The sequence below is a fragment of the Lupinus angustifolius genome, unplaced genomic scaffold (genome assembly GCF_001865875.1).
Source record: "Lupinus angustifolius cultivar Tanjil unplaced genomic scaffold, LupAngTanjil_v1.0 Scaffold_90_97, whole genome shotgun sequence".
NCBI lineage: Eukaryota > Viridiplantae > Streptophyta > Magnoliopsida > Fabales > Fabaceae > Lupinus > Lupinus angustifolius.
Genome location: NW_017724580.1, coordinates 22,968 through 33,278, shown reverse-complemented (window position 1 = coordinate 33,278; position 10,311 = coordinate 22,968). Strand labels below are relative to the sequence as shown.

Sequence of the window (10,311 nt, the reverse complement as noted above, 5' to 3'; positions counted from 1 at the left end):
TATTCTGGGTTGGGTGTCATTAACATTTAAACAAGGATTAGGTAATTTAGCAAAGTTTTAGATGCATAATGTGGTATTTGGTTTGGGCAATTAGTGTAGTGCATGGATGTGTTTTCTTGTGCTCTAAGACACCTTAATATAACCTTAAACAATGTCTAGGAGAGTATAGATGATAGTTCAAGCACTCAAAGAACTGATAGAAAAGACCACAAGCACTCTCGGACAATCCAGTTCAAAGGTACATTAAAACCAACACTTTTTCTAAAAACTTTTAAATAAGTTATTTATCATAGTATAACACTAAGATAATAACTTTCTACCCTAAAAACTCAACATCAATAAAGCATTATAAAATCTAATTGGTTAGGTGGTCACTTAGACCAATTCTAATTAAAATTCTAAAACCATACATAGCCGTTAACGGTTAGACTTTAAACTTGGACAGCTTTGAAACTAACTAGATCAACTTATTTTCAAAGCAATTATTAAACATTTAGCTTTCTAATATCAAGAAAATATAATCACATACATAAGCACACACACACACACACACACATATATATATATAGTCCTATGTCTACCTAAGCAAGGTGCTGAAAGGAGGGATGTTACATATCAAGCATTCTCATTTCATATACCTCAAGTGAACTTTGCAGCTCCTTAATCTTTATTGCATTAACATCTTTTGATTCTTCAATTGCTACAACAATGAAGTCAAACTTTTGAGGCAAAGATCTTATGATCTTTTCAATTATCATGAGATCTGTCACTTGTTCTCCAAACCCTTTCATTTGGTTGGTGATTGTTAACACCTTGGTGAAGTATTCACATATCCTATCTTCTTCTTCAATATACAACAACTCATATTTTCTCCTTAGGGTCTGAAGTTTTACCTTTTTAATCTTCTTTCCCCCTGCATGACTTTGAATCAGAGTGTCCCAAGCTTCCTTGGCAATGGTTGCATTTTGAATCTTCTCAAAGTGCACATCATCCACACATTGGTGAATTAAGAACAATGGTTTGTTGTCCTTCTTTTTAGCATCTTTGAAATTTGCTCTCTGCAATTCAGTGGCATCAGTTTGTAATGGAAGAAATTCATCTTCTACCACTTCACTTACTTCTTGAAAGCAGAAGCGCACCTTCATTTGTGTTCTCCATCTATCCCAATTTTTAGCAGTGAGAATTAGGAGCCCCATTATTGGAAGATTGTCGCCATTGCCCACCATTTTGAATTTTGCAGAGAGATTGTTCCTTCAATCAGTGAATTTGTCCTTCAACTTCAACTTTATGGACTCCACCAAATTGCTTCAATCACTAACTCCTTCGATCTGCACCAAGAATCATTCACCCTCAGTGAATCTTGATTTTCTTCAACAGATCCCTTTTTCGTGTAGCTCTTGATACCAGAATTTGTTGGGGTTTGTTAGCAGAAAGAAGAAAAGAGAATAGTAAAGGCAGTGAAGAAGAAAGAATTAGAATAAGAGAGATGTATGAGTGAAATGTATATTCATTGTTCTTGCATAGATTCAATGTATGTCATTTATAGTAAGCAAAGCATAACTAACTTTTGAATCTATCAACTACTTTCTATACTTGGAAAGTCTTAACTAACTCTATTTTAGTTACATTTTATCCTACACTAGCTTGAGTTACAACTCTATTTCAACATTTAGACCTTAAAATCATACATGGAGAGTTAGGATTAATTAATTACATATCACATAATTATTCTTTTAATCTTAACCATTCAAATGAGATTTAATGGTCCATATTAATTGTTCTTATTTCTCACAACAATGACAATTGTTCTTCCAATTCAATAAATAACTTTATGCAAATTAAATCATAACTTTCAATATTGATTGAATTACTCAATTGTGGATGACGATATAGCATCTTTTGGTCTTTTTGCAAGTACGATCAAAGTGTTAATTTCATTATTTAGGTTGGGGGAATCATTGAAGATATGATACGTACTAGATGAGATAATTAATTAATGTTCACGAAGATTACGAGAAGGAGAAACATTAGCCTCTATTGGGAGAAATATGAGTCTTTATTCAAGGGGTAATAATGGCAGAAAATAGTTGAGGATTCTTGCCTAATTCCAATCCCAATACCTTTGATAGACATACAGCTAAAACTTGCTATATTAAGAACTCTCATTGTGAAGTAGAATGGGAAATTGAAAAACTATATTAAAACTTTTGTCTAGAATAAAATAATTTGTTTCCTAATTAAAAATGACACCGGTGTATTTGATGCACATTATATTTTAGGTCTACAAGTAAAAAAACATAATTCAATCTTGGTTTCTCAACGGGTTCTTGTTTGCACCTCCTTACGAATGTGACCACTCTTTATTATATTGTTGAAAAGTTATAAAATTCATTAACTGATAACAAGTAAAAGATTGGAAAACTACACATCTAATTGCTGGAATATAAGCACAACTAAAGTGACCCATAAGTTATTATCAATTTTATGAACCAAATATATAAGCACACGTTTTTGTACAAAGTCTTAGGGTATTACAACTAAAGTGACCCTAATGAGGCACAAGCTAAGTACACAACGGGCTACAAATAAAAGGGTTCATCTCCAAAACTTTGTTTTTGCTACTTCCCATATCAAAGCTAAAATTAATAAAGATTTATAGCTAGCTAGCTAGCTCCATCAATTAATGTAAACCTCCACCAATTGTTGCCTTGGCAAAGCCTTGTGGCGGAGGAGTTGGAAGCAAAACAATTGCCATTACACCACTCACAGCGGCGGCTATGGCCCCCATCACGAACGCCGGCAAGTTCCCTTTGCCACCTTTACTAAATGCACCATCTAGTGGTCCACTTATCGTTGACACAATCATCTGTATGTACTCATAATTTGTCAAAAATAATTCAACATATATAATTATTATTATTTCTAAGATAAATTAACCTTAAATGGATCATAAATTTTTACTATATTGTTTAAGTTTAAATTTCTCTCATTTTAAATTTGAAACAAATGGATTGTAACCTGTGGAATGACAATTGCAAGATTGAGAGTTCCCAAAGATAAACCTGAAAGTTTTTAAACAAGAAAGGTTATATATTTTTGGATATATAATGTATGAATTGGCCCACATTTGATATAATTTGCTTATTGAAATAATGAAATGGATTAAGATTTTTTTTTTACCTTGGCCTGCTCCTGAGGTGCTGGAGAATATGGATGCTAGGGCGAATGGCACACTGAAAGTAATCTGGACACATGCAGAAAATTAATTATTAGTTTTCATCACATACATGATAAGTTTTTTTCAACTTTTCTTATGCTTTTCTAATTAATTGCATGGGAGAGTTCATTTTTTCATATTAACTAAATTCTTATACGATATTGTTGAATGGCTATTGAATTTGGATGAATAAAATTTTGGTAACACCCAGTAATAATATCTATATGATTGAGAAGAAGGTCTTGGATAGATGTCAAAATAATGACCACCCTTCTTTCTTATGATTTTTTAGAATTAAGATCTTCTCCATTATTGGAGAGAAATTCTTTCTTGTAATTTCATTATATATAAAATGATATAAATGTTAAAATATTTTTTTTTTTCATTTTTTTTTTCAAGTATTCTTTCCATTACCTGAGAGGATTATATTGCTATTTGAATTTTTACTCGGCTGGCCTAATTGCTCTAAAATACCATCAATAAGCAAACAAAGCAGAATGACGAAATCACACAAAATTTGAAGCATATCCAAAATTTTAAAGACAATTAAAATGGAATCGGCTTCAGGAATAGTATATTAGATAACTATTAAGAAAGTAGTATAAATCAAATTTAAGTAGCTAAAGAAGATCAGATAACTATTCAAAAATTAATGTTCCTCCTCTAAAATAATTATCCAAATCATATTTCTTTTCATGGAAATTTGGTCATATTTCTTGTAATAATGAGTATATTACATAATATTTAAATAATAAAGTATTGCATTAAAGAACATAAAATATTGATAAAGAACTCTATATATAGAATATTCCATTTCTCACTATTTATAACTATTTCATGTATATTAAAAAAGTTGGGCAATATTAATTATGGCTTTTAAATTTATTAATAAATATATCAACATTCAAAATTTATATTCTCCATCCATTCCCCTCTAATTTAATTATTATTTTTGTTATCCCACCTTCTCATTTTTGTTACCCCACCTTCTCTTCACCTTATTTCTATTGTATACCACCTTCTCTTCACCTTCTCTTCACCTTATTTAATTATTATTTTTGTTATCCCACCTTCTCATTTTTGTTACCCCACCTTCTCTTCACCTTATTTCTATTGTATACCACATAGAATTTTTTTTGGTACATAAAAGGATTTGACTATTAATGAGGAAAATAAAAGGATTTATTGACGTATGAATAAAACAATAATAAGTAAAAAGTGAAAACGTGTCTAAACAATATAAAATATTTGCTTTAGGATGATAAAACCTTGTAAATGTAATTTATAAATAGAGATTCGTATTTAATTTAGTGTCTCAAATATTAATAATTACTTACCGCAAGAGGAATGCCGAGAATTGAAAACAAAGCTAAGGCGCCGCCGCGAATACTAGCAGGTGGTGGAGCATCCTTCTTACCACCAGTGGCCATTGCGAAAATGCGATGGGCCTTGGCCTCCTTAGAAATGAGTACAGTCATTGCCAAACAAATTGCGAGAATAATGTTAACTAAACCCCAAAGTCTCTTCACTCCTCCAAGAACACGAGACAATGGCTCAATGGCCAAAGACATCACACCAAGAACAATAGAGTTTAACATAAGACCCAATGAACCTTCATGAACACCCATATCAAACAATTTGTCTCCAACATCACCACCATACACCTCACGGCCCATCCAATCAGTATCATAAAGCAACCATGGAAACCACGCTATCCAATTCATGAATGTCACTATCAGTAACATCCACATGGGGCGTTTCATTTCCTTGAAAGCACCAAACATTAACACCAAACACGAGGTATTTGATTCATCATTATCATCATCTACAGATGTTGATGACTTCAAGGGTATTTCCTTGACATACACACATGTGATGATGACGAGGACGAGCAATAGTGTAATTGCAATAAAGAAACAACTTTTAAGATTTGCACAATAAACATCGCATGCTTTGGTTTCCGTGAAAGGGAATATCTTGTAAAGGTGGCTGTAGGATCCAGCGGCATATCCAAGGATGCTTCCAATGGCCATGAAGAAAGAGAATATAGAATTTGCTGTACGGATCTTGCTCTGGTCTCCGGCGGAGAGGTCTCCGAGGAATGCCCGACAAGGTCCCTGCAGCATGTTATTGGCCATGTCAAGTATCCAAAACCCAACAACAAAGAAGCCAACGGCACGTGGGCGAGTCTTTTTAGTGAGGTCATCGCCCAAGCCGTACCCAAAATCTGCAGCAAATCCAATAAATATGATTGCAATGGCAACCCCAATTGCACCGGCTAAGATAAAAGGACGGCGGCGACCGAAGCGAGATTTGCATCGATCGCTGTAGTAACCCACAGTGGGTTGCACAAGTAAACCGGAGATAGGGCCACAAAGCCAGATAACGGAGGACCAAGCGTGTGGGACACCCAAAAGCTGGACATAAGGGGTCAAGAGAGATAGTTGTAGGGCCCAGCCGAATTGGATACCGGCGGCGATAGAGGCAACGGCCACCATCTTTATGAGAGAGGCAGGTTGTGGAACCTGTCCTTCAATATTGAAGGTGGGATAACTGGGATCTTTGGTTGAAGAAAGATCAGACATGGTTATAGACCTAAAAATTAGGGTTTTTTCTCTGTCTCAACGTAGGAGGAGGATTTGTAAAGGAATAAGCAGAAAGAAACCACGAAAGTTTAAGAAAAAGAGGAAGAGTGTTAAGGTGTTGAGTGATTTGGATTGGTACTTGGAAGAATACTGAGCATGCTTATCCTTTTAAATAGGAGTAGGTTATTCTGAAAATTAAATGTGGGGTATCTTCATTTTAAATGCATGAAGATATAGATACGGATGGGGTCAGAATTTGAGTTTACCATGAAAGTGGTGAATTAATTATTTCATATTCTTTGTAAAACGGAATAGATGAGTTTCCTTCTTCACTCATAAGGATATTGTTTAGGAAATCAAAATAAAGTTTTTCAATTCTAAGGGCACAATTTGATTATACCAAGGATTTGTCATCTTTCAACTTTTAGGGTGGACTCTAGGAACTTAAAAGCAAGAATATGAGTGATGATCCTATTTAAAGAATACTTTAGTTATTAAAAATACAAAAAATCAAATATTTATTTTTCTATTAATGAAGATGAATAGTGCTTTCAGAATTAACATATTTAAATAAGTAAAAGGCTGTGTAAATGAAACTTGTATTAGAAATTTGTGTGTTTATAAAATTAATGTTTATCAATACATGTGTGCTTGTTACAATTTCAAAATCTAACTGATTCTATTTGGATAACTAAAAATATGTGATTGCATACATTAGAGACGCGCGAAAATATAAAAAATGGTGTTAGAACTTAGAAGTATCTATAACTTATAAATTTCAGTGCTTTACATGTAAATATTTGAACTTGTGTTTGGTTCAAACATAAAGTAGGTTAGACCCAAATATTCATTTAATGTCAAAAGGCTGGTGTTCCAATTTTAGTCGATAGATAATTTCATGGAAAAGTGAGATATCAAAACTTCTTTAGTTTCCAAAACGGTGAGAACTATCTCTCACATTTTTTATTAAACATACTCTCTCCAATCTTTATTATGAAACATCATATCTTTTTTTATAACACATGTTACATTTTCTGTGTATTATTTATTATGTTTTCCTTATTTTCACCTATTAATTTTTTTTAATTATCTCTATTTTTCGTTACTTTCAATAAGACTATTAATTAGGGAGCAATTAAGTTATGATAACATTGTAATCTTGTCATATTTTAAAAGAATCAAGAAAAGTGACCATGTTATTGTTATTGATATATACAATTTAATCAAATATGTCTTATGTATATTACAGGGAGTAATAATCATCTTTTAATGTAGATTTTCCACGTTGTTAAGGTTTTGACTAGCATTCACTGATTCGAAAATGAGAGTTGTAAGAAGCAGTGAGGGAGTTTAACTTTAAATATAGGAACTGATTAGTATTAATGAATAAAAATTTGTTGTCCTATATCATATTTCGAATTAGTAAAAATATATTATATTAATTAAAAATTTAAAGATTCATGATTATTATTATTTTTATTTATTATCATTAGCTTGAGACTACATATGATAATAATGCTGCATCAGCTCCGTTTTTATGGGATTAATTGTTGAAATGTGTATTTCTTTAGACTAAAAAAAGAATCAAGTGTTGATTTTAAATGGGTAATAAAGATAGATGTATGGGTCAAAATTTCAGCAAGGCTACCTTAAAAGTGGTGAATTAATTCGTCATAATCATAGTTAAACGATAATGGATTAATTTCAGTCTTGGATAACGGCTAGTTTTAAATCTATTTGACAGGTTACTACTAAATGTTTCTATAAATTCTCTTATCCACACAAAAATGATATTATGTAATATAATAATATTTATTTATTAGTAAGTTTTAGATATGATATTTTTTATAGATATGATATTTTTTAGAAAAATTTAGTATACATTATTCGAAAGTTGTAATATAATTTTCTTATTTACATACATGTTTCAAAATAATTTTCAATAAAGAAAAAATACAAGAAATATGATTAATGTTACTAAATTCAGAAAAATAATATCTGATTTATTACTTCCCCTAAATCTATTCTTATCTACCATTACGGAAAATATGCATTTAACATTCATAAAATATTATAAGAGGATAATTATTTTAAAACAAATTTTATTCTCAAAATTCCAAAAATTTGAAAGGGGTGTAATTTATTAAATACTTTGTTGATAGGGAGGTAAAGTCTACTTTGATAACAAAATAAGGATTATATTTTTAATGGATAATATTTTTAATTTCATATACAGATTTTTGGTTTTGACAACTTTATAATTAATTTAAACACTTTTAGTATCGAGGTAAAGACCATTTTGATTTTTTTTGTATTAATAAGGGTATTTTCTGACCTTTTGATAGGGAATTATTTATTTCGGAGTGTGTGATTGTTCCTCCTAATACGTATTGCTCACATGAATCAAATTCTTAACATTTTGGTCTTATAAAGATCTAATATAATCATACACCACTAGATCAATGTCTTGGTAGTAAAGCTCACCCTGATTAAAAAAAGTAAATATTTTTTATGCATTAAAAAAAGTTTACTATTTTTAATTTCAAATTCAGATTTTTGCTTTTGACGATTTTATAATCATTTTTCTCCGCATGTCATCATTTTATTACTCTTTTAATCATCAATTGACTAACTTTACAATTAAGATGTTCTAATTTTTGATGTTCCATTAAGCATAGATAAATCACTTTCTAAACTCTATTTTTCTTTCTCTGTACACTCTTCACATCTTTAATGAGAAAATCAAACTTGTTTTCCTTTTTCTCTATATGTCATCATTCTTTTGATCATTAATAATTGATTAACTTCACATGTATGGTCTTCTGATTTTTTTCTATTACATCAAGCAAATGTATGATTTCTCTTTCAAGTCATGTCTATTTTATTTTTTATCTTCTTTTTATATTTTATTTAAAAATATGGGTTTCTCTTATTCTTTGATCTTCTTATTATTTTTAAGTGTCATGCTTGATACTTTTATATATTTTTAAGTTACTTTTATTTGTTATGCAATTCTTAAAAAAAATTAAAACTCATTTTAGTTCAAAATGAAATTATTTCTCCAACTATGACTCAAATTTAGAAATTGTGTCTCCAAGAGACGTCATTTCAATTAATTAAGTTGCAAGATAAATGGTGTAAATATAAACCCGAAAAATATGACACTCTATATAGTTAATTAATATATAATCATTTTGGTTTTCTGTATTTTGTTTTATTTTTAATAATTACACCTGTATTGAAAGGCAATGAAAATTAAATACAAGAAATATAAGAATGAGTATTTTGGAATCAAATAATAATGATATGTATTTTAAAATTGATATTATTTTAAAATAAAATAATAATAAGTTACAATGTTATTGCTAATAATGTAATTATATTTCATTTCGTAACCGGGACTAATAAATATATTTTATTTCGTTATGAGTTATAATAACGTAAACTTAATAAGTACATTTTTTGTATTTGATGTGTATTTTGAATTCTCACTTGTATGCAACTATGTATTCAATTCTCAATTGTTTACATTAGGAGTTTTTAGAATCAAATGATAATGATATATATTTTGAAAATAATCTTTTTTTAGAATCAAATAATAATGAATTATAAAAAATGTAATATAGTAAAAATAGAAATAGATAATTTATAACATTTTTAATAGAAAGAATTATAGTCAATAATGTAAATTGATAACATTACATTAAGAACATAAATAAATAACTGATAATGTTTTTAAGAGAAATAATTGCACTAAATCATGTAATCGGAATATTTGATAGTTCTGAAATGCTTTGCTAGGGCAAAAATAGATAGATGGAGATGGAAGATGATTTTAGCAGTGGTGGCGGTACTAAGGCTGATAAACCATCGGAGGGGCAACACGAAAGGCATCGTTTAAGGAGAAGGTTCTTGGGGTGTCATTGGCGAATTCAAGGAAAGTTGTGAACCTGTTGCAGAAGTGTCTTATGACTATGGAACTGGTTGATGGAAACAGGTTGTTTCCCAGATTCGAGATTGATCATGATGCTTATAGCAAAATATGCAAGCCTAGGGAAGATTGTCTAGTGGTCAAGCTTATGGGAAAGAATATCGGGTATGGAGCATTATGTGCTAAACTTCAAAGACTTTGTCAACCTACAGAAGGCTATGAAATTCGAGATGTGCATCATGGATATTTCTTGGTGAAATTTGATATACAAGAAGCAAATTCACAGATAAGCACAACTTTGGACACCAGAAGCAAATTCGAGATGTGCACCTTGGCTCATATATGATCACTATCTATCAGTTAAGCCATGGACACCAGATTTTGTAGCAGCAAACTCACAGATAAGCACAACTTTGGTTTGGATTCGTATTCCTGGCTTGAGGTTTTAATTTTACGATGAAAGCATTTTATTAACCTTGGCTACAATGGTAGGTTTACCCATAAAGGTCAACATGAACATGGTGGACATGCAGCAAGGGAGATTTGCCTGCATATGTGTTGAAATTGACTTAAATAAA

General features: G+C 30.8%; 2 protein-coding genes across 2 annotated transcripts; both read right to left on the bottom strand.

Moving 5' to 3' along the window:
• Nucleotides 1-638: 638 nt before the first annotated feature.
• On the bottom strand, nucleotides 639-1,226 carry LOC109339711 (the record flags this gene model as incomplete). Its single annotated transcript, XM_019577200.1, has 1 exon — nucleotides 639-1,226. A coding segment is annotated over exon 1 (588 nt), but the record flags the coding sequence as incomplete, so codon positions are not given.
• Nucleotides 1,227-2,433: 1,207 nt separating this feature from the next.
• On the bottom strand, nucleotides 2,434-5,921 carry LOC109339712 (sucrose transport protein SUC9-like). The gene is made up of 5 exons (XM_019577201.1): nucleotides 5,886-5,921; nucleotides 4,555-5,831; nucleotides 3,181-3,244; nucleotides 3,019-3,062; nucleotides 2,434-2,866 (listed from the first exon to the last, which is right to left on the bottom strand). The coding sequence occupies exons 2-5, from the start codon at nucleotides 5,800-5,802 to the stop codon at nucleotides 2,681-2,683; spliced, it is 1,542 nt and encodes a 513-aa protein (XP_019432746.1). The 5' UTR covers nucleotides 5,803-5,831; nucleotides 5,886-5,921; the 3' UTR covers nucleotides 2,434-2,680.
• Between the last annotated feature and the right edge of the window lie 4,390 nt (nucleotides 5,922-10,311).